The sequence below is a fragment of the Tiliqua scincoides genome, chromosome 1 (genome assembly GCF_035046505.1).
Source record: "Tiliqua scincoides isolate rTilSci1 chromosome 1, rTilSci1.hap2, whole genome shotgun sequence".
Classification (NCBI taxonomy): domain Eukaryota; kingdom Metazoa; phylum Chordata; class Lepidosauria; order Squamata; family Scincidae; genus Tiliqua; species Tiliqua scincoides.
In genome coordinates this window covers 203,734,854-203,759,732 of record NC_089821.1, presented here as the reverse complement: position 1 = coordinate 203,759,732, position 24,879 = coordinate 203,734,854, and the positions used below count along the sequence as shown (strand labels likewise).

General features: G+C 44.5%; 1 protein-coding gene across 1 annotated transcript; it reads left to right on the top strand.

The window, feature by feature from the left end:
* MTCL3 (MTCL family member 3) lies at positions 1-20,764 on the top strand. Its single transcript, XM_066611180.1, has 6 exons — positions 1-957; positions 2,548-2,772; positions 6,345-6,503; positions 16,558-16,629; positions 18,398-19,573; positions 20,654-20,764. The coding sequence occupies exons 1-6, from the start codon at positions 1-3 to the stop codon at positions 20,762-20,764; spliced, it is 2,700 nt and encodes an 899-aa protein (XP_066467277.1).
* Positions 20,765-24,879: the final 4,115 nt, after the last annotated feature.

Genomic DNA, 24,879 nt, shown 5'->3' with positions numbered 1-24,879 from the left:
ATGAGCCAGCCACCCGTCGGAGGCGCTGCTGCTGCTGCCGCCGCCGCCGCCTCGCCTCGCCTGCATCCGGAGGGGAGCAGCAGCAGAAACAAGCAGCAGCAGGCGCGAGCATCCTCTCCAGGCAGGCCCAGGGATTCTCCCGCGCGCCAGCCCTCCCCGGCGACGAGCTCTGCGCGCTCGACAGCGGCTGCCGCAGTCGCTTCGTCCAAAGCAAGCTCCACCCGGCAGCAGGCGCCGCAGCAGCCCCCGGGCCAGAAAGCCAGCCGGGCTAAGGGAGGAGGAGGAGGAGCTGTGGGAGGGGACAAGCCGCCTCCGCAGGCTGCGCCGGGCAGGGGCGCGGGAGCTGTCCAGGCCACGGGTGGTGCTGAAGCGCAGCCCGCGCCGCCGGGAGGCGGGTGGCCCAAGGCGAATCCCGGGCTCGCTGCTGCCGCCGAGGCGCCTTCCAAGGACGCGGAGCCGCAGACGGGGCCGGCAGGAGGGGAGGTGGAGAGCGAGGGCGCCTTCGCGCTCTCCCAGCCGCCGCCCAAGAGCTGGAGCCGGGGTAAGGCGGGCAGGCTTCTGCAGAAGGGCGGGGGAGAGGCGGCCCCGGCGCCTCCGTCTTCTGCTGGCGCAGGCAAGGGCCGGGCCCTGGCGGGGGGCGGCGGCGGCGGCGGCGGCTACTGGAAGGAGGGATGCCTGCAAAGTGAGCTCATCCAGTTCCACCTCAAGAAGGGGCTGGCGGCGGCCCAGATGCAAAGCAAAGGCGGCAACCACAGCAACGGCGACGGCGGGGCCTCGGCGGCCGAGCAGCCCCAGCCCTCCTCCTCGACCCCGTCGCCCATGGCGCCGATGGCTGGGGCCGAGGAGGGCAGTGGCCGCAGCGGAGCCCCGGAAGGCGCCCTGAGCCTCAACCCCCGGCAGCAGCAGGAGCTGCAGGACGAGGTGGAGAAGCTGCGGGATGAGAACGAGACGCTCAAGGTGAGCGGGAGGGAAGCGGAGGGAGGCTGGAAGGGCGTGGCCCAGGCAGGACGGGGAGAGCTCCTTTCTTCTCTCCCCTGGAAGGGGTCGTGGTGGGGACCCTGCCTCTTTCTATTCCAAGGCAGAGCCTGAAGGGCCATCATTTCCTCCTCGTTCTGCTTTAAGACTCCTCAGTCCTGTTCTCTTGGCAATGTATGGCCCAGTGTTTCTCAAACTGTGGGTCGGGACCCACTAGGTGGGTCGCAAACCCATTTTGGGTGGATCCCCATTCGTTTCAATATGTTATTTTTAATATGACTTAATGCTACCATGGTATGTGAATGCATTTGGGGAAATGTTGCAGATCTGTTCTTTTAACAGGCTACTGTGTATATGCTTTTAACAGTGTTAGTCAATGGGGCTTACTCATGGGTAAGTTTGGATAGAATTGCAACCTTGGACTGTCAAAAAATTTTCCTGCTTGATGATGTCAATTTCGGCCATGACATCACTTCCAGATTAATGACATCACTTCTGGTGGATCCCAATAGATTGTCATTCTAAAAAGTGGGTTCCAGTGCTAAAAAGTGTGAGAACAGCTGATGTGTGGCATCATGCTGTCATGATATTGTAAAAGGGAAGTGATCATGTTCCACTCTGACCTCTGGAGTTGCAGCTCCAGTTCTCCTTTACAGTTGTTCCCTTGCTCAGGTGTGGGAATGCTTGCACCTGAGGAATTGGGCTGTCCAGAAAAGCTGTGGGAGTAAACTAATTAGAGCTATTTTCAGTATGATGGTTTTCCAAATGGATTCCACTTCCATGGCGGAAAAAAGCATGTTCACAGTGATGAATGGCTGCTCCCTGAGTGTTAACATACACATTTTCCTTTCAGATGTAACAGAAAACAGTGCAGTAGAAATGCAAGGGCCTGTTTCCTTCTCCTACAGATGAAACAGCCCTGTTCGGTTGCATCTCTCCCTCCCTCCTTCCATCTTGTTCTCACCATATATGGGGAATGCTTAATGTAAAAGTGTAACAGTTATTATTTTCAAATCATAGTGTTTTTTATCTCCAGTTTGTCCTACCTTTCAGGGAGGGGATTGTGTTCCATATTTGCTTAAATGCACCCCAAAACTTACACTACAGGGAGTGGTAAAATATTCAGGCGTTTCATGTTAAAATTTGACTGGTTTTGACTGTCTGGTGATGAGAAGAGGAAGGCCCAGTATACTGACTCTGTTCCCATGTAAGGCTGGTCTGCCTTATCATTTGCAAGTGATGAGAAAAACCCATACTACTGCCCACACTAGATAACTGCCATACACCTACAGCTTTATCATTGCTTATCTGCTGGTATATATTAATAAGAGCATTTATATATCACTTTTCCAAAACAAGGCTCAAAGTAGTGTGCAAATAAATAACTGAAACCAATGAAAACATTGATCATGAAAAATACATGTGGGTACTTGAGAAAAATGCAGAAGGCAGACATGAAATATTGTTAAGTATACCTAAAAAGAATGCCTCACTTTCCTATGGTCTATTTATGTGAATTAATATAATATGGTATGATTCCTTTTCCGCCTGTTCCTTCTGAATGGATGCCAGAATGAGATAGATGAACTGAGGACTGAAATGGATGAGATGAGGGACAGCTTCTTTGAAGAGGATGCCTGCCAGCTTCAGGAAATGCGCCATGAATTGGAAAGGGCAAACAAAAATTGTAGGATTCTTCAGTATCGCCTTCGTAAGGCTGAACGGAAGAGGCTTCGCTATGCTCAAACTGGGGAGATTGATGGAGAACTTCTGCGCAGCTTGGAGCAGGACCTGAAGGTAGGACTGGAAGGAAGGAACAAAAGGGAGGTAGTACTGGAAATTGGCAAATATATGGGGGGGGGGGGGAGGAAATTTTAGGTTGCCAGATGCAGAATGTCAGGTGCAAGGGAGGGCACCAGAATGCAGATCTCTTGTTCCCTTGTGTGCTCCCTGAGGCATCTAGTGGACCACTGTGAGATACAAGAAGCTGGACTAGATGAACTTATGGCCTGATCCAGTGGGGCTGTTCTTGTGTTCTTAGGTTATAAAAGCACCCTGTTTCCTGATCTTTGAAGGACTAAATAGTGTGATGTTTTCAGAAAAGCAAAAGTTGGTTGAGGCCTGATTTGTGCTGTGGTTAAGGAAGTCAGAATTTGGTGGCATAGAGAGATCATGACTGTAAAAACAAGTTTTTGGATGGTTTTCATTCAACTATTTAGTCCTTTCTGATCACAGATATTTAACCCTTTCTGACCTCCTAACAGGGGCTTACAGTGTTGCTTACCTCTTAGGCCAAATTTTGAATTTGTGTTCCATACTATAGGAGAAGCTGAATGACATATTACTGAATGTTTCAATGTGAAAAAATATTCAAATTTGGCTAACAAATCAAAATGCAGGAGGAAAGCAGCCTGACAACTAAATCCTAACTTCCAGTGCTGTGATGCAGCAGCATCAGAAAGACCTTCACTGCATCCAGCACAGGGAAACAGGCTGCTGGAGGTCTCCCCTAGGTAAGTGGACAGTTGTCCTCTTGCCCTGTGCTAAGCCCCAGCAGCCGCAATGGTGCTGCTTGGAATTATGCCAGCAAAATAGCTGGCGGACATCCTAGCAACCTTGTGTTGGGAAATCAGGCCCAGTAGGGAGGAGAGGATATGCCAGGAGTCAGTCTTGCAGATTCAGCCTCCCCTCCTGGGCCCAATTTGCCCTTCTGCCCATTACACCCTCTCCCCACCCTTGTTCGCCCCTCCCTGCCCCTTTGCCAGCCCATGCAGAGTTTACCTGCTCTGGCGCATGCTGGTCTTCTACAGCTGCTGGCCGGCCGATGTGTTAGAAAGATTTTCAGATTCTTTTCACTGATGCAATGCCAAACAGTCACAGACCTTTTAAAAGGGTTTGGAGGCTTTATTTCTAAAATAGTAAGTTACACACAAGCCAATTGATTCAGTTTGGATACAAGTGTTCACTCTTCATTTCTGTTCTTGTTTCTCAAAGAACCGCACCCAGAAAATCACATTAAATAAAGTGAGAGAAACAAGTTACCCATGTGACACTGTATGTCATTTCCACCTCCTTATTGGGCATATTATGACAGGTTTGGTGTATGGTCCCAGCTCTAATTAGGAGGTCATTCTGCCCTGCATTTGAAAATGTTCCTGGCCCACACCAAGGGTTATACACGATCCTGGAATTTTCCTTTTGGGAAAGTTATGATCTAGATGTTCTGCCAATCATGATCTCTTTAGGTCACTTTGACATAATGACCCTCTTATCCTGTTTTTGAGGGGAACAACAGTCATTCTCTTGGCTCGAATTTCAGTTATTTTTCTTAAACCAGAGAAGATAAGTTAACCCTCTGAAATCTCTATCAGATGTAGGCCTTCCTACCTGCACCATGATCACCTGTGCTGCAGCAACATACCTCATGGAACATTTGTGACACTGCGCAAGCCTGCCCTGCTAGCTCTAGTACACTAGAGTACACATTGAGCTGTTAGTCTTTAGCACAATTTTGTCTGTTTTCTTGCAATTTCTTTAAATCAGGTTTGGGCCAGCATGCTTTGGGTCTACGTGTGTGTAAGAGATATTGTAGTGATACTGTCATATTGTTAAATAATTTTTAACTTGTTGTATCAATACCTCAGAGACAATTTAATTCTCTATAAGGAGTGAGTGAGTTGCGGCTCACTGCGGCTACTTTCTGACAAATAAGAAGTGTCTGGGTTGCTTCCAGCAAATCATTTTTCCACTGAGGAGTTGTAATTAGACTAAACTTCATTGAGAGCCCAATCCTATTCAACTTTCCAGTGCCATGTCAGTACAACTGTACCAATGGGGTGCACACTGCATCTTGCAGCATGGAGGTTGTTATGGAGTGTTCTTCAAGGTAAGGGACTGTTTGTTCCCTTACCTCAGGGCTGCATTGCAGCTACACTGGCACTGGAAAGTTGAATAAGATTGGACCCTAAGTGCCCAATTCTATCCAGTTTTCCAGTGCCGGTGCAGCTGTGCAAATGGGGCATGCACTGCATCTTGTGGTGGAGCAGCAGTCACAGAGGCCCCCTTAAAGTATGGGAACATTTGTTCCCTTACCTTGGGGCTGCATTACGGCTGCACTGGTGCTGGAAAATTGTATAGGATTGGGCTCTAACACTACAGTGCTATACCCACTTACTTGAAAGTAAACTCTACTAAAAATAAAACTTTGTTTTGAGAAAACATGCATATGATCAGGCTCTAACAGTACTTATAAAAACTCTGAGAATAACAATTAAGGCTGCCCGTGGATTAAGAAATTTTGGATTGCTGTGGTATGCACATTTACTTCTGTGGACCAGAATGCATGTTGGGTAATTATTTGCCTTTAACAAATTCACCGATTAAATTTAAATAAATGTGGATTTTGTCCAAGCATCTAAATGTGAGGAATGGTTGTACGTTGCCAAAACTATCACTCATTGCTAGAAAGAAAGGCTTTTTAAAGTATTTTCTTGTGGCATACCAGAAACAAAATAGTTGCAAAAAATAAATGTGGGCCTTTCTCAGATCTGCCAGTGAAAATCTGTTCTCACCAATTAAAATTAATGCCTATGATAAATTTGCGAAAGCTTGATTTGATTAATTAACAAATGAAAACATACAGTCCTAATTATAACACACTAATAGCAAGGAAGTATTCCACCTCCAGTGGAAAGAAAATGCATATCAGGTTTAAGGTTCAAACTGAACTTTCCGCTGGATTGTAGTCAGACTTGTGTTGGCAAACTTGCCAGCACAGGTCCAAGGAGACCCATTGCAGGTGGAGAGGCTTATGTGGGAGTAAGAGATTTTACAGTCCACTTTCCCTGCTGTAGTCTCCGCCGCCCCGCCCCCCCCAACATGGATGCATTATTCGCCTGTTTGGCGTCATTGTGATGGTGAGGGGTGGGTAAAAGAACAAGATTGGGTTCCCAGTTACATAATTAGTGGGTGGCACCAGTGACCAGTGAAGTTCACACTGTCATGGAGTCACCAGGAAGGGGTGATGTGCCCACTCACATTCAGGCCCTAATTATTCTTCCAGTTTTTACATCAATGGGGAAAAAATTTATTTGACATTATATGAATTTGGTTTAAAGCATAATCAGATAGAATGCAACTCTAGCTTTAGAACACTTAACACAAAGTCACATTTTGATGGCAAATAACAGATCTCTAAAATTACAAGGTCTTAGATTGAAATCTTACACTTATTTTCCTGGGAATATGCCCCATTGAACACAATGGGACTTGCTTCTGAATAGACATGTGTAGGATTATGCTGTCAGTACGTGATCATTGTTGCCATCATGCAGGTTTGGTCTGAATGTATTAAACACTTTTCCATTTAGGTGGCAAAGGATGTTTCTGTCAGACTGCACCATGAGCTGGAAAATGTGGAAGAAAAACGTACCACTACAGAAGATGAAAATGAAAAGTTGAGGCAGCAGCTGATAGAAGTAGAGATTGCTAAGCAGGCTCTTCAGAATGAACTTGAAAAGATGAAAGAGGTTAGTTGTCATTATTTTCTTATGACAATTGATGGGAATTGTTTTCAGATTTTTTATTATTGTCATAGTAATCAGTATACTAAATAGCTGGAAGCGGTGTTGATGAATCACAGAGTAAAAAGTTAAAACATGAGAGTTATAAAATATGCTACTTTGGTGGGAAAAAGGTACAAATGTGAGCACAGGCATGAAAAATTTCCCAGGATCCACCTATTTAAATCTTTGATTGTCCATATTCTTATTCATTTTTTACCAAGTATAGGCATGCCCCTGTATCTGCAGGGGTTCCATTTTGGAACCGCCACCACCCCGGATACGCGAAACCACAGATACAGGGGGTGCCCCCCATGCCTTTGGGCCTCTTGAGGTGAAGGGAACTGCAGGAGAGGAAGGGGACGGAGACTGCCAGAAAGGGGGATAGGATCGCGCACGCACCATCAACCCCTTCCTGCAGCCTCCCCACCCCACCCAGTTTCACCCTTCCCCACCCTGTTTTGTGCTCCCCATCCCCTCCCGCTACAGCGGGTGGCAGGAGAGCCAGCAACACTCAGGGGAAGGCTCTGGCCTTCCCACCAATATCCCGGCAGTACATTACTTAGTACACTGGTGGAAAGAACTTTACAGTGCTTTTTCAGCAGTAGCTGGCAGTGGAACATGCATTCAATTGCTGGCTGGTCCTGATAGGATTGGGCCATTCAAGTACTAATTCTTGAAGGAAGTTTTGATTGAATCTATCAAGTTTTCAGAAGAACAAGGGCTGAACAAAGCTACGAGCCACACTCCCATAAAGTTTTGGAGAACTCAGAATCAAAGGCCACAGTCCAAGAAGATCTTTTAGGTCAGGGGTGCTCAGACTTTTTTGGTTCAAGAGCTACTTGGAAACTCAGCAAGGCCTGGAGATCTACCAGAGTTTTTTTTTTACAATAATAGCATTTGCCATAACAGAATTAGATGTGTTGGGGTCAACCTTATGCATGTCTGCTCAGAAGTAAGTCCCATTAGAGTCAGTGGGGCTTACTCCTGTGTAAATGTGGACAGAATTGCAACCTCAGAGCCCAACCCTATGGTGTCTCCTCAGAAGTAAGTCCCATGCTAGTCAATGGGGCTTACTCCCGGGTAAGTACCACAGTCTCAGAGGCAGATCTACTCAGAAGCAAGCCCCATCCGAGTCAATGGGGCTACTCCCAGGTAAGGAGTAGCGGCCAGGACTGCAACCGCAGCCACCCCGGGGGGCCAGGACCGCCCTCCCTGCCCTGCGCCGCGCCTCCTCCCGGGCTCCCTTTACCTGTCCTCTGGCGGCGCTCGCCCTCCCGCCGGCCGCAGCCTCGCAGCGCCCGGCGCCCGAGGAGAGCGAGATGCAGCTGGGGGCTGGGAAGGGAGCGAGGCGCCTGCGGATGCTGGGCGGGAGGGGGACGGAGGCGGCAGCGAGGGGAGGAGGGGGCCGATGCCCCCCGCCCGGCTTACCGGCCTCAGCAGCAGCGCCGCCTCCTCGGGGGGGCCCCCCTGCCGGGCTCACGGGGTGCCGCCGCGTAGGAGTCTCCTCCTCCCTCGCAGAGCGCTGCCCGCATCCTGGGGGGGCGAGCAGGACGGAGGCTCCTCAGCCGAAGGCCATCTCCGGGGCTGCGGGGAGGGCTGGGGCTCCGTTGCGGGCGGGCAGCCCCCCGCCCGCCCGCTACAGGGAAACACTGTAGATGTTTTCATCTGTTTGTTTTGGGGCACAGTCCAGAGCGCCCCTTCAGCCAGCAGGTGCACCTGCTGAAATTCTCTCTCCTACACAATTGTTAAAGGTCCTGGATCCCTAAAGTTGAAAGTCTGCCCACCTGTGCCCTAGAGCAGGGGTGCTCAAACTTTCAACTTTAGGGATGCTGGACCTTTAACAAGTGTATAGAAGAGAGAATTGCAGCAGGTGCAACTTGTCATCCCACAGATGACAAGCTGCACCTGCTGAAATTCTCTCTTCTATACACTTGTTAAAGGTCCAGCATCCCTAAAGTTGAAAGTTTGAGCACCCCTGCCCTAGAGCATTAAAGGAAATTTCTGGGCTATTTATTTATTTATTTGATTTGTATTCCGCCTTTCTCCCCAAAGGGCACCCAATATAAAAACAGAGTAGTTGATCTGATGTTGTTCCTTTCTTCCTTTCTGATCAGGACTGGGATAAGAATGTGGTAAAGCTGTACCACTGTAATTGTAGTAATTATTCAAGCAGGCTCCAGTATGCGTGTTTTACGCTAGATACAATGTAGCGTCCAGATGTGTATCCCCAGAAATGGGGCCATGACTGCTGGAAGCTCCTAACTATGAATAGTTTCTCTGTTATTTCAGCTTGTGCAGCTGTTAGTAATAAAAATTTTGAAAGCAGCCAAGAATTGTTATCTTTTCCGTGTTTTGCGTGAGGAGTGGTGCAAATGGGATAGTGTGCAAAGGGGTTCTGACCCCATTAGTTCTGCAACACTTGCCAATGTATCTGGAAGCTTTAGTGAGGAGGGAGTGGCTCTGTAGGTGGGTCACAAATGCAATAGATATCTTGTATGAATGCAATGGATATCTTGCACAACTACTAATTATGCTCAGATATGTTTAACAGGTCCCCAGCACTATTTTTTAAAGTAGTTTTTGGAGAATGAAATTAGAGCAGATGATGGCAGGGTACTTAAACATTTCTGACAGTTGCTTCTCCACTCCACAAACTGCTTCCGCTCCCCTTGCCTTCCACAAAGACAGACATACCAGGGTTCTGAGCATGTTTCACCTGTGGATTCCAAATATGGAAAGGCAGCTAGGAGGCTGATCTGGAATGAAAAAGCAGCGAGTATGGAGAACATTAAGCAACCTTCCCCCCCTTCACTTATTTCGTACAAATGTTCATTCATTTATCCTGAGGAACATAAGAACATAAGAACAGCCCCACTGGATCAGGCCATAGGCCCATCTAGTCCAGCTTCCTGTATCTCACAGCGGCCCACCAAATGCCCCAGGGAGCACACCAGATAACAAGAGACCTCATCCTGGTGCTCTCCCCTACATCTGGCATTCTGACTTAACCCATTCCTAAAATCAGGAGGTTGCGCATACACATCATGGCTTGTACCCCATAATGGATTTTTCCTCCAAAAACCCGAGGCCCCACAATGGGGGCTTCTCAAGTTTGCACCAACTATTTTGCTGTTGCAGACTTAAAAAACTTATATGTCAGACTTCTTAGCCCAACATGGAGGATAGGATCCAGCCAGTCCCACTCCCTCCCGGTCAGTTCCTCCCCTCCCCCCACCCAGGAATGCCCTCCCCTGCCCAAAAGCCTGCACTGCCACCCGGCACTCTTGCTTTGCTCCAGGCATCTGTCCGGTTTCCTCCACCTGGCACTGGACTGGCAATCCCTATTCCATGGGCTGTATGGCAAATTTACAACATCCAGAGCTGGAGCGGAGCACTGGCCCTACGGCCCTTTAGGACTGGGCCCTTTTAGCTGGCTGTTGCTGATGCTGAAGAACTGCTAATAGAGCTATTTGAAGCATCAAACTTGTGCCCTTTAGAAATATTTAGGGTAGGTTCCGATGATGAGTTTAAAAGCCTTTTATTAACATATTGAAATTAGGTTTAATGAGTTTCTCCATGCCTAAGCAATCCAAGAAACCTCAGGGACTATGGAGGATGTAATGGTAGACCAAGCACCCCTGCAGATACGACTCCTGCTTCCTCAGTGGCAGTTTGCAGGAGTGCAAGGAGCACATTTTTCACCTGCCCTCCTACATGAATTGGCTTCAGGAGGCGGTAGCTATGTCTGTGGAGGTGGGAGGTCAGACATTACATTCTCCATATAGCTGCATCCCACAACTATTCAGATTCCACTGTAGGGAGTAATTTTAATTTGAGAGATTTTTTAGTCAGAATGACTGAATTTTTTTCATCATATTTGTCCATATTTGTCCATATCCAAATACTTGGAGTAAATACTTGGAGTATTGGAACTCTGTCTCCAATAACTTCCTTGTTTAGGTCCCAGATGACTAACCATCTTCTTAGGAGATATTTGATGTGCACTAGCTACTGTTCTAGGGCCCAAACCTATCCAGTTTTCCAGGGCTGGTGCGGCCGTGCCCAAGGGGTGTGCAGTGGCGTCTGTGGTGGTGGGGCAGACACAGAGGCTCCCTCAAAGTATGGGAACATTTGTTCCCATACCTTGGAACAGCATTGCAGCTGCACCAGTGCTGGAAAGTTGGATAGAATTGAGCCCCTAGTCATTTATAATAAGGAGAGATTTATATAAGTTTAAAGCATAATTGATAGTGACTGTCCTGGAAACCTAATTACCAGAAGCATAGGGTATTCCAAATTTGACAATTTGAATAGATACCAGCAGTTTGGATTAATGATGATATAGTTTAGTGGAGTGATTGTAACAATGACATTACACCTTCTGCCAGAACAATTTCAAGACAATCATGTCAAAATGTTTGCTCCATTGGCAGCCTAATCCTCAGCTTTCCAGTGCCCGCTGGAGCAGCAGTGCCAAAGCAGCTACTGCTGTATCCAGCGGGCTCTGGGAAGCAGCCAGAGGTCTCCTCAGGGGAGAGCACTTTTTTCCCCTTCACCTGGAAAAACCCTGAGCCCCGCAATGGGGTTTCTCAAGTCTGCGCTAGCTATTTTGCCAGCACAGACTTCAGGATCCAGTGGAGCAGAGCTCTGCTGATCCCATCCCCTTCCCATCCTGCTTCCTCCCCCACCCACCCTTCCCCCTGCCCCCCCAGAGGTTGCACTGCTGCCCAGTGGTTGCACTCACCCGTGATGGTGTCGCGTCCTCTTCCTGCCAGCGCTGGGCCTGATGCCTCACTGGTGTGGGCCCAGCGCCAGCACTCCTTACTTGCTGGGTGCTGTAAACATACTTTATGACACACTTATAGTACCTGCCACTAGAGCTCAGTGCCATGCTGGGTGAGTTTAGGACTGGACCTTTAGGCTGCAATTTTATACATACTTATCTGGGAGTAAGTCCCACTGAACACAAATGATGTCCTCATTTGTGGGACAGCTGCCTTTGGCTCAAGGGATCAAGGAGAAACACACAGAGAGTAAAAAGGAATAGACAACAACATCATGACACCTGTTCTCTGTCTTGAGATTCATACTCAGTGTTTCTGAGGGAAAGAGATGCCACTAGAGTGTGCGTGCAGTTGTGCCCCATAGGGGGTGTTATAATAATGGCTTTGATGGTGGCCTTTCCTTCTCTGGGGGTGGGGCTGTAGTGGAACTCTGCAGCAAACCACTGCTCAACCCCTGGTGGCAGTGCTGCAGTCCTGAAAAACGTAAGGGGTTCTACCAAAAGGTAGCAGACATTCCCAACTCTTAGCTGTTGCAGAAGGAAGGGATGGTTAGGCAATACCGTTTCTCAGTTGGAGACACATTTGATAATCCTGGAGAGTCAGAATGAGCGACTTGAGACATGAGACGTGATGCAGCATCAATACATTGCAGCATAAGTTTTCCTTCCTTGCTGAGCTGGCATGTGGCATGTATTGTCCTTCCCCTGTTGGGTGAGGCAGATGTTCCAACTGGGTATTTGTGGATGGAGTCCTCCTGGGGCAGAATATATGTAATAAGAATTCTGAGAACACAAGATTTAACAAAATATCTTGCTGTTGATGTGACGGAAAAGAGGTTGTTTGTGCAAAGTGTTCCTTTTATGTGCCATGCCCTTTGACCATACTTCCCACCACCAAAGTTACTCTTTGAGAGATCAGTGATCATGCCATGCATCTTCTCATGTAGTCTCTCTGGCAGGGGCTTTAGTACTAGGGGTGGTATGCTGTGATCAGCCGTCAGATGCAGCCTGTACCCTATGCTACATCATTGGAAAGTGGGTGGGTCAGGGGACTGGCAAGAGGTAGCATTCAGCATTGCACTGTCAGGAGGCGAGTCATCCAGTACTGAGACCACCATTTGTGCTCCATGAGGCGAGAGATACTTAAGGCCCAATCCTGTCCAATTTTCCAGCGCAGGTGCTGCTGTGCCAATGGGGTATGCACTACTTCCTGTGATGGGGAGGCAATCACAGAGGCCTCCTCAAGGTTTGGGAACATTTGTTCTCTTACCTCTGGGCTGCATTGAGGTTGCACCGGTGCTGGAAAGTTGGATAGGATTGGGCTCGTCGTTGAGTTCAGGCATGTCTTGACTGAGCCATCAACTAGAAAGTGGGTCTAGCCCCATTACTTTCAGTATATGCAGCTATGTGGGCAGTTGTCATTCATATCAGAGTAAAAGACTAACTTCTGCTCCAGAACATTGTCAGTGTGACAATGTATGAACCAGATCTAAACATGCTTCAATTCAAGCACTGTAGTTTGATGACATTGGATTGTGAATTGACTACTCTTGTTGCTTTGTGTTCCCAGTGGCAATATGATCTGATAATGATATTGAGATCAAGTCGCACCTTGTTCATTCGATTTTTAAAAAATGAAACATGGCATATACTAGCTATTGCTGTTGAAATATTAGCACAAGACTGCTGTTAGCTTCTTTTTGAAATTCAAAGGAAGAATAAAAATCTTTTGCTGTTTGCAAATCTGCCCATCAGGCAAGATATGATATTAACTAGTCATGAAATGTTTTTCATAGAGCATTGGCCTCCAACTCTCTGAAGGCTATTGGGCACAGTGGGAAAGCATAAACATGGCATTTCTCAGTTTAGCCTGTTGGACCTGTCAATATCCAAAGGTCACCTGGTCTACCTTTCCCATGTAGTGAAGTGGAATGCTTCATATCTAGAACATTCTTGCAAATTAGTCCATGGTAGAAGAATGTGTGGCCTGTTCAATCAAATGGTCTCATTTTTGAGATTATTATTAAATTATATGATATTAACCTCTTCTCTTTGGCTAACATAAGTTCAACGCTTGTAAGAAGACGGGTAACTTATTTTGGTAACAGATGCAGCCTCCTTAGGTAATACTGGTTTGCAAGCTAAGAATGTTTGCAGAAACTTTGCGGTGCCTTGAGTTCAACATGAGGTAATGGCCAGGAGTTTCTCAAACCTAGAGGTGGGAGAAAATGGAGATAATGAAATAAAAATACATAATAATGCTTTATACACTTCCCATTTTTGAAAAACAAAAATACCCCAAAATCTGCAAAAATAAGCCCATTTTATTTTGTTTTTATTTATTATTTAATAAAGGGTGCATGGGTAATGGTTGTGGCTGCCTCTGCTGACATTATACTACCAATATAACCTACCTGGTACAGTGTTTCTCAATGTTTGTCCCCTGCTGTACCACTTTGCACGGTCCACCTATTAGATGTACCACTGGAAGTAACTGGCAATAATGTCATTGCCAGTACTTCCAGATTAGGAAACCAGATACAGTGCCACAAACATAGATAAGAGTTTCAGGGCAAACAGAATTTTTTGATGCATGAAAAATGCACACTAGAGCTCTACCCACTGATTCGAGCCTCCTAACTGCTGCTTGTCGCATTTAAAGTGATTATAATGTATAATTATCATGTACATTTTGAATAAAAACGCATAACACCGCTTTCTGCACTTCTCTTTTGGAAAACACCAAAATTCATGAAAAAATAAAACCATTTTCTCCCACCTCTACTCATACCAACTTGGTTTCATCCTTGTCTTTTAAAATCAGAGCTGGCCAATCACTCTTTCAACCTCCACTGAACTCTAGTTCATGCTATCCTTTGAAAAGTATTTGGAAGTTGGTGGACATGACTTACTGTGAGATATTGTCTGTATGCATAGTCTACACTGGTTCTTGCTAAATTTTTAGTTTTATTTTAGGCCTAAATAGCTTAGAGCCCAATCCTGAGCTCTGCACGCTGGCTTACTGCCTGTGCACACTGTTGCAAATGTACTGTAAGGCACATTTGCGGGACTTAGTGCCATCCCAGCGCCAGAGATAGCCCAGCGCGGGTGGAGAGGTAGGTTGGGGCATGGGGAAAGGTGGCGAGGAAGCATTCTGGGATGGGGGAGGTGGGGGGAGGGCGGGGAGGAGGCGTGCCAGGGGCAAGGGCAGGACAGGTGGAGCTCAGCTTCACTGGATCCTGAGCTCTGTGTCGGGCTGCCTGGCCCAACTAGGAACTCTTTGATTCTGTGGCAGCTCTAGAGCTGCCGCAGAATTGAGTAGCCCTACAGTGGGGCTACTTTCCCTACCCAGGAGAAGGGTACGAACATCCCCTTCCCCTGAGGAGCCGGCAGCGGCTGCCCGGTTGTGCTCAGGATGCCAAGGCAACCATTTTTGGCACCGTGGCAGCCCTGTGCTCTGGACAGCTCAGGATTGGGCTGTCAGGTCTGTATATCTGGAGTTACTATGTTGCATCAAAATCTCTAACGTAAACAGAGAGTTCTATTTAGGGATCAACAACTTGCCAAATCTGAGTCCTGTAGGAAACTATCTAGTCCTCTAATTGCTTGGCTATGACCATAGAACCAGCTAGCAGTTTCTTTTCAGGGGTGAGGTTGGATCCTGGCCATAATCCACTACCCCCTTGTGGAAGTGGTTTTCTGATAATATGATACTTCGAATGATTGTTTGAGTAGAGCCCACGCAGGGCAGAATGTGAAGGTGGGGGCAGGGAATGGGCCAAATCCAAGCCCCCTTTCTAGGTCTGACTCACCTGCACGAGTCAACACTATATTGTTGGTGCAGGTCTGAGCTGACTTATAGTGGCTGCTGTGGCATACCTCAGGGCCAGGGATAAATGCCTCCTTACCCCAAGGAACTATCCAGCAGCTGAAACTCCCCTGTAGGGTGCCACAGGCCATGCCAGCACCACTGCATTGCCACATGGGGTTTCAGTAGAATTAGGCTGCCTGTTATTGAATTGATATTTAGTTCTTCAATATAAATATTGCCAGGGTTACTTGCAGTTTAACATTGAAATCAATATTTAAGAACAAATGTGCACATGGAACCTGAAGTCTTTTTGCTGGGTATGATAGATAAATATGTGGAAAAAAGATCTGAAATCTTATTTTTATATATAAGTGCGGCTAGAATACTTTATGCACAATATTGGAAAACTACAGACATTCGACAGAGGATCGATAGAAGAATGGTGAATGATATTATGGACTTCGCAGGAATGGACAAACTTACAACTTAAACAGAAATCAACAGAAAATTTTATGAAGAACTGGAAATCAATTATTGACTTCCTGTGTGAGAGAGAGAATAATGAGTTGTGTGTTTGAAGATTAGATTGTAAGGAACAGAGAATATTAACTTAATAATCTAAAATGGAATACTTATAATGAGTAGCTAGGAGGGGCTGTTGGGGATATAACGTGTATTTGGTTGGAAATTTAGATTATTAAGATATAAAGCTGTAAGTAATTAGAACATTTGACTTCTTCCGTGCTCACTATTAGAAGTATTTTTTTGTATTTTTTTTTTTACATATTTTAATACTTTTTAGGTATCTTTAATGTTTGTTTTTTCTTTTCCTCTCTCTTCTACTGTGTTTTTTTTTCTTTGAAATGAAATTACAAAAAAAAAAAATGAAAAAATCATTGCATTAAAATAAAAACATCAATAAAATGCTGATGAAAATGGCCAAATTGCAGCATGCTCTACTCGGATGATGAAAGATGCTAAAGGTGTAAGAAAGTTAATGGTCTTTGCCTTTCCCTCAAAAGAAATCAAGGTGGGTGCCCCTGGAGAAAGCATTCCATAAACTGGAAGCCTCAAGTGAAAATGCCATCTCTTGGGTTGCTACCCACATCACTTTTAATGGTAGAAGCCACCAGAGGACTTCAGTGTCTAGGCAGGGTTGTATTGATGGAGCAGGTTTTTCCTGTAGAAATGACAAGGGAAGGATTTTTTTGCTGCATTTATGCATTATTTTAATATTCATGATATTGTATTTCTAACTATTATTTTACATGAATTATATAATATTATCCAGATGGTTGTATGGTAAAGAAACATCTCTGAACTGCAGTGCTACAAATAACTAAATAAATACATTTAAGAGTTGAAATATCATGTGCTTTGAGGGATGGCAGTGAACAATTTACTCTGCTGTTCATTTTTTATAGCAGTCTATGAAAAGAAGAGGCAGCAAAGACTTGCAGAAAGCAGAAAAGAAGTCACAGCAGACACCCACGGAGGTAGGCTTAAATGTCAAGTCTGAACTGCTCTTGAATGTTTCCCTCAATTATAAAAATACAAGCTCTATTATCTTGAGAGAATGAAACAAATTAAGCTTGTATCACTTTAATGTCCTTTCTCCTGCAAATGCAAGGATGAATAGGAAGGACTTGAGTTTCTTGGTCAGCCACTCGGCTAGTCCATTGGTAAAAAGGAAAGCCACTTCATACATAACATGTTTTAGGTATATATCTAAAACATTTAATTGTATACCACATGGTAGATATGTTCTACACACACGCACACATGCCTATACAGTCATGCGCCAATTAACAATGGGGATCGGGACCGCGATTCCTGTATCAGCAGCGCTCAACGCAGTCTGAACCCTCCGCAGGGAAGGGGATGCCCTGCTGCCTTCCCTTCCAGAGGGTTGTCTGAGCCTTCCAGAGGCAGCGCATGACTTCCGGTTACATGGAGGAAGCCGGAAATCATGCAAGAGGGCCGATTTCCCTCAGTCTGAGCCTTGCAGAGGCAGTACTCAGAGGTGCACTGCCTCTGGGAGGCTCAGACAACCCTCTGGAGGTGAGGGGAGCAGAGCTTCCCTCACTTTTGGAAGGTTGGGGTGTGCACCCCTGCCAACCACGACTGCGCATGGTCATTGCATATGTGATCCCAGCGTAAGCCGGTAGGTCGCTAATGGGCGCACACCTGTACTTTTGGAGAGTTGTAATTGGCTGCATGTCTCCATAGAGTGTATACTTGAGTGTGTACCCTGTTGTGTGTTCCATCAGCAACAGATTTCCCTGTGGAGGTATCTCGTATGTGGAAATCTCTGCCTTTGGAGATCAGATGAACCCCTTTCTGCCAGCATTTTGGTGGCAGCTGAAGACACGTGTATTGCTAAGAATGTAGATGATCTCTATTGCTAATGTGGGCTCTCTATTGCTAAGAACGTAGATGATCACCAATGGGGCTGTTTTTGCTTGATTTTTTTTTGGGGGGGTGCTTTTCCTGTTTTTCTTTGTTATTGTTTATTGTGATTATTGATATTATTTTAACTGATTGTAAGTCAACTTGGATATCTCTCTTTCAGACGGAAGAGGCAAGTAATTTTAAATATTGATGACAACTTCAGGTTTACCTCTGCATAAAATGGTCCTCAGTGAAAGCAACGGCCCTTACTTGTCATTCTTCATTGACTATTACTGCATGCTTTTGAGCAGGCATTTGATTGATTGAGGACACACAGTAAATGTCCACAAACTGGGCAAGAGGCACTTTAAAAAGTAGTGCTCCTCTCATACATAGCAGGGGAAGAGCAATTGTTCCTGTTCACCCCAGCATAGCATCTTTTTCATTAGCTGTTTGCTGGTGCTTCTGCTATATCTTTTTAGATTATGAGGCCTTTTGGGACAGGGAACTATTTATTGATTTACAGTAGACCCCTACTTTACAATGGGTTCACTTTATGATCAAATCAATTTACAATGGATTCTCCGTAGTAAAACAAATTTCAGATTATGATAAGTTATTCACTTTAAGGTGGGCTCACAATTGACACCAATAGGACCTCGAAGGTGATAGATAAGCTGTATGATGTGTAGAATTTGAAATCTGTACCAGAAAGGCGCTTGCTTCCATTGAGATTAATGGAGAAACTTCCACTGAGTTCACTGGGACTGAGATCCTACACTTTGACATTCTTTGCGCATTGCCGGATGGTGTTCCCAGTTACATCTTATAAACATATTTATACATGTTTAAATATTTCTTTCATTTTATAAGGAGGACAATGAAGATCTGAAATGCCAGTTGCAGTTTGTCAAAGAAGAGGCTGCTCTGATGAGGAAGAAACTAGCCAAAATAGACAAGGAAAAGGACAGATTTGAACATGACTTGCAAAAATATAGATCATTTTACGGTGATCTAGATAGTCCATTACCAAAAGGGGAAGCTGGAGGACCACCTACTACAAGAGAAGCAGAACTCAAGTTGCGTCTTAGGTTAGTAGAGGAAGAAGCCAATATTCTGGGAAGAAAAATAGTAGAACTGGAAGTGGAAAACCGAGGGCTGAAAGCGGAGCTTGACGACTTAAGAGGAGATGATTTCTCAGGATCAGCCAACCCTCTCATGAGAGAACAGAGTGAATCCCTCTCAGAGTTGCGACAGCATCTGCAACTGGTTGAGGATGAAACTGAACTGTTAAGAAGGAACCTGGCTGATGTGGAAGAACAAAACAAGCGCATCACGGCCGAGCTGAACAAATACAAATACAAATCTGGAGCGCATGACAGTTCAAGGCACCACGACAGTGCCAAGACAGAAGCCCTGCAGGAGGAACTGAAAGCTGCCCGTATGCAGATCAACGAACTAAGTGGTAAAGTCATGCAACTTCAGTACGAGAACAGAGTCCTGATGTCAAACATGCAGCGCTATGATCTAGCCTCTCACCTTGGAATCCGGGGCAGTCCCAGAGACAGTGATGCTGAAAGCGATGCAGGGAAAAAAGAAAGTGATGATGATTCCCGTCCGCCACATCGCAAAAGAGAAGGGCCTGTTGGTGGAGAAAGTGACTCGGAGGAGGTCCGCAACATTCGTTGCCTGACCCCCACTAGGTCCTTCTACCCAACGCCGTCAGGGTGGCAGAAAAGCTTCACAGACCGGCAGCAAATGAAGGACATCCGCTGTGAAGCAGAACGCCTGGGCAAGACAATAGACCGCCTGATTTCAGACACGAGCACCATTATAACAGAGGCAAGAATTTATGTTGCAAATGGGGATCTATTTGGACTTATTGATGACGAAGATGATGGCAGCAGGATACGGGAACACGAACTTCTTTATCGGATAAATGCCCAGATGAAGGCGTTTAGAAAAGAACTCCAGGCCTTCATTGACAGACTAGAAGTTCCAAAGTCCTCGGATGATCGAAGTACAGATGAACCATTGTCAGTGAGTCAGGTAGATTTTTACTTAATAAGCCATATAGGTAAAAAGTTTCAGCTCAAGATATGGCATGGACATATATTCTTTAAATCATTAGATAACATAAAGTGCATGTCTCTTATTTTTATGGCTTATTTTGAAGTCTTTCGGATTGTAATTTGCAACCTCATCCTAATAAGAGGCTTTAGAACTACAGAAGTAAAACACTGCTGTTCAATGGAAAAGAAACAGCTATAAAAACATGTTAGGGAAATACATAAATAAATAATAAGGGGAAGGTTTGACCTAAGGTCTTATTGATTCGGGGGCAGGGCCCACATTGCTCCTTCAGCACTGGTTAAATTCAGAATATGATCTCTGTTAAACCAGCGATTGCTACCCAGAGGTTGTACAAGAAAACTAAAGCAAGTAACATGCCAGAAATCAAATTACTGCATGCAAAGAAATACCTGAAGTACAGCCTCATTTATAGAGTTAGCTTAGGGATATGGGCATCCAAAATGTTTAAATAATCACAACTCTAGAAAAAGTGATATGCTTATGTAGGACTTCACTGAGATGAAGATACATGAAACGTGTGAATGGTTCATCGATATTTTCTAGGCCACCTCTTGACATCCTGCTGATAGAAAATCCTGTGAAAGATAACCATTCAGGTATCTAGCCTTAGCTTATGGGACTAACTGTTGAAAATTGTATGGGTAGCCTTCACTGAGATACCACCACTCCACACACACCAAGAGCTTTTGAAAGTGATGGTTGTATTTAGCTATCACAGTAAATAGGCCTTGACAGATTTATCATTTAGCAATTTGTGAAATCCTTTAAATAAGCAAGTGGTCAGCACCACATCTTCTAGCAACAAATCCTGTATGTTTAATTGTATGGTGTGTGAAGTAGTAATTCCTTCAGATTATTTGTTTCTTTTAAAACAAAAGCAGTAATGCCATTGCTTCTTTTGAGAAGTTGATGCCAATCGGATTTGACATACCAAGCCTTCACAGGACCAGGCCCAAACAGCTAATTTTTTTTTTCTTGAAATGCCAAGTTAACTATTAATGCAGCATTATCTTGTCTTTGTATTTACCTTCCCAGATGTTCCAGCCTATCATTTTACTTATTCTCATCCTTGTATTATTTTCATCCCTTTCTTACACAACAATATTTAAACTTGTCTTCCTTTTCACGCTGTTCTTTGTGCTGTAGACCTTATTTCATCATTTTACCATTCATTGTAGTATTATTTTCAGTTTGTTTTATTTTATCCATCCTCCAAGAAAAGAAGTTCAAGAGCTATAGTTTCTGTAGTAAATCACTGCTGTAAAAACACTGAAGACTATTTGTTGAAAAGAATGCAAACCAAACATGCCAAAACACAGACCACAAAAGCAAGCAAGAAAACAAAATCTATACAACTAAGAATTGCAGTCATCAGGAAATGCAAGGTAAGCATGTGATAAACACATCTTTATTTTTTTAAGTTAATTTTATATTTAATAATTTGGGAGTCGAAGCATGGCTGCAAATTTTGTGCTGATTGCTATTTTTAGATGTGGAATGTAGGAAATGTATTATTGTTTCAGGAGCTTACCTTGCAGCCATGAGCTAACTAAATCCCACTGCAGTGTGTATTGTGCAAATATATGTTTTTATTTTGTGTGGATCAGCGATACTGGATTTGTTCATAATAGGAGTTGTGAAAGGACCCCCCTCCCCCCCTAAAAAAACTCCATGGAATTTGTCTCAGTCCTGCTTCTGACAGGTAATAAACAAGCAGAGCTTCTTCTGATATCCTTTGGGAATTGTGAATGTATAGCTCCTATGATCATATCACAATGGTATGAAATAGAGGCAAAGTCAGAATGGTATGATTTCCTGGCCTGGATTGACCTAAACTGGGATTAGTTAGAAAAGCTATGCATAATTCTCCTCTGATGTCAGCTCATCACTTATTAGATAAAACCGTCTGCTTCATTTTCTGTGTTCTTTAAGCCTCCTGGCCTTGCCTTGCCTCAGTCTTTAACCATTCTTCATCCAGCCTAGCATTTTTATTGCAGTTCTGTTCACTAATTTGTTGGGTTGGATTGAGAGAAAACCAAGACTAAACAGGCAGTTTTGAAACACATCTGGAGATCAGATCAGTATAATTTAAGCAAACCATTACAACAGAGACAGAACTTGTGTTTGCAGAAACTGTAAGCCACCAAACAGAATGTAGCCCACCAGCCATTGTTATGATGTACCAGGTGTTTGCTTGATAAACCTTCTGATTGCAGATTAAGGGCCCAGTCCTATCCAACTTTCCAGCTCTGGTGTAGTTACAATGCAGCCCCATGGCAAGGGAACACATGTTCTCATACCTTGAGGTTCCCAGTGGCTGCCCCTCCACCACAGGATGCAGCTCCTACCCCCCCCCCCGGAACAGCTGCACCAGCACTGGAAAATTGGATAGGATTGGGCCCTTAACCTCTAGGCAAGTCACAACACAAGGATGGTGAAGTGTGCTTGGCTTCGTGGGTCTCAGCTTCTGCAGGCCTGATCCACAGGGATGTCATGCCTCTAACATCTAACCTGAAACATGCTGTGTTTTACTTGGGAGAGACCAGCACCTGGTCTAGAAAGAAGCCTACCTACTTCAGTGATGGTACAGTGCAATGGTACATGATCAGATTTGCTCTGAGAAATAGTGAATGTGTGCTTATCAAGAAATTCAAATAAAACAGCCTTATAAATAAAGACTTTTGTTCAGATTAAAAATAACTGTGTCTTACATATGTTATTAAAGCAACTGTGTATAGATAGAGGAACATTAGTGACAAAAAGTCATTCACTTTAAACACATGGAGATGTTAATAGCAGCCAGATGTTCCTTTGCTACAAAATCTTCATTACAAAAGCATTTTTATATGACAGTTTTATACAGTGCAGTTTTATATAGTTCTTGTTGCCTGTGCAGTTCATACTATATCAGTTGCACATTGTTGGACCAAAAAAAATGCCTGGAACAAACTATTTTGTACAGAGCCATACTTAAAACCATGTTTCAGTAATTGTGCACTGTGTGTATTAGACATAATATCACTTCTGCAAAAGCGAATGTATTGAAGCACACAATGTACAGTATTGTATTAAGAATGTAACATCATTTACTTGTGACATAGGATGCCTCCATATGGTCATTTGTGGTTTATTTCAATGTATGTAGTACTCCCACTACGCACATTTGAGCAAGTTACTTATACTTATTAACATATCTCTGGTGATGAACCTATGCAAATATATGTGCTTAAAGATAGTATAGGGTGCAACATAGAGTCAGAAATAAACCAAGTTTATCTTACTATAAACTTTTTCTTACTATAGTTCTTGCTATAGTTTTCTTACTATAGTTTCTTCAAGTTTTCTCTTACTATACTTATAGTAAGTATGCAGTTTGTGAAGTTTGTAAATATGGCTAGGATTTGGCAAGCTTAGAACTATGTTCCATAAGTGTATATGCTGGAACTTGTGGATGTTTATTCAGAAACAAGTCCTACTGTGTAACTTCCAAGTAAGTGTGCTTTGGATTGCACCCTAAAAGGCATGAAGGCTTGAATGTGTTCAGTATCCCTTGTCTTTCTTTGAGATTCTGTTTGTACATGTCATTTCCTATTAACCTTAAAGGAAACATAAAGGAACCATTAAAGATCTTAAAGAAGTCATTTTGCAAAGACAAAGTGGCATAATCTCGGGTGTAAAAAAAAACACCAGAGAACATCCTTACTAACTGTATAGCAGAAGGAATTGAACCAGGCCAGGATTTTGCCATCCTGCTATGTGACAAGTTGTATCTGCTCGACTACCGGGTCTGCAGAACTATTCAGGGTACAAGAGCTTTGTCCTTCCTAGCATCTAGTCACAGTACTGCAGAGAATCATGCTGTATGCCCAAGAGATTATTGAATCCAGTCCAATGGCGTAGCTAATAATCATGTAGCCCAGTGCCAAGCTCAAAATGTTGCCCCAGAAGTGATGTCACAACCGGAAGTGACGTCACAACTGGGCATTTTAAAAAGTGAAAATTGGGAGGAATCCACCTCCTCCCCCAGCTGCTCACCACCCACTTGGTCTGCTGCCTCCCCACAGTCAGTGGCATACCTAAGGCATCTGTCTGCTACCCGGGTTCAAAGAAGATTTTGTAGCCCCCCCCCACATGATAAAATCAAATTTAATTAAGGAAATAAACAAGCACTTATTGGTTCCATGCTGTATCATAATAACATCTCATTGGCACTCAGAAAAATCAGTCTCATAGGTCAGTTTGGAGTTGAGCAAATCCACTTTTTGTTCCACAAGACAGTTGTATTTTCATTTTCTGGTTAATTAGCCATAACTTTTGATAGAGTACAGATATTCCAGTGCAGTTTGTTTCATTGCGCTCTGCATTAAATTACTTTTCCAATAATGTATAACATGATGGTATTATTCATACAAACCAAGATTTTCATAATTTTGGTCACTATTGTGAAGCTCAGCTTGTTGCCCCCTAAAGCTTGATGCCCAGTGCAACTGCTACCCCCTGCACCCCCTTAGCTACGCCACTGGATCAGTCTCAGTTTTTGTTGTGGAGCTTGTCTGGTTTCTGCACTCAACTGAAAAGGGCTGAACTTCAGTGTTGGAGAAAATGTTTTATGAACTGAAGTCGCATGTTCCATCTCTGACATCTCTGGGTAGAGCTTGGAAAGGCCACTTTCTGAAACCCGAAAGATCTGCTGTAGATCCATGTCAACAAAATTGAGGCTGCGTTCGTTTTTCAGCTGCCAGTACTAGAAGTGCTAGAGAGCTGTTATCTTTTCTCCTTCCAGCAAGCAAGGGTCATGTTCATTTTTCACCTCCTGGCACACTCACCATGCTAGCAATCTTTCCTGTGAGCTGCAGGCTAGAAAACATGGCCGCATCCATAAATAATGTTATCCTATTGCTCTGTTTTGAGGAAACAACTAGGCACAGCCATCTTGTACGGCAAGTAGGGGAGGCTGTGGCGGAGGGGTTTTTGAACTTGGACAAAAGGACCCATCCATTCTCAAGATTTTAAAAGAATTGTACAGGAGTTATAATTTTAAGGAAACTTTAATAACTATAAGGCAGAGTTTCTCAACGTTTGTCCCCCACCGACTTTGCACAGTCCAGCTATTGGAAGTACCAATGGAAGTAACTGTTGATGATATTGCTAATTACTTCTGAATTGGGAGGCCAGACACTATGCAACAAACACCAGTAAGAGGTTCAGGGTGGATGGCAGGGCTTTTTCGAGCATGCAAAAACCACACACACTGGAGCTGT

Coding starts and splice junctions, on each gene's coding strand:
- MTCL3 (XM_066611180.1), top strand. CDS start 1: ATGAGCCAGCCACCCGTCGGAGGCGCTGCTGCTGCTGCCGCCGCCGCC. Junction 6,504..16,557: donor AACTTGAAAAGATGAAAGAG/GTTAGTTGTCAT, acceptor CATTTTTTATAG/CAGTCTATGAAAAGAAGAGG. Junction 16,630..18,397: donor CACAGCAGACACCCACGGAG/GTAGGCTTAAAT, acceptor TCATTTTATAAG/GAGGACAATGAAGATCTGAA.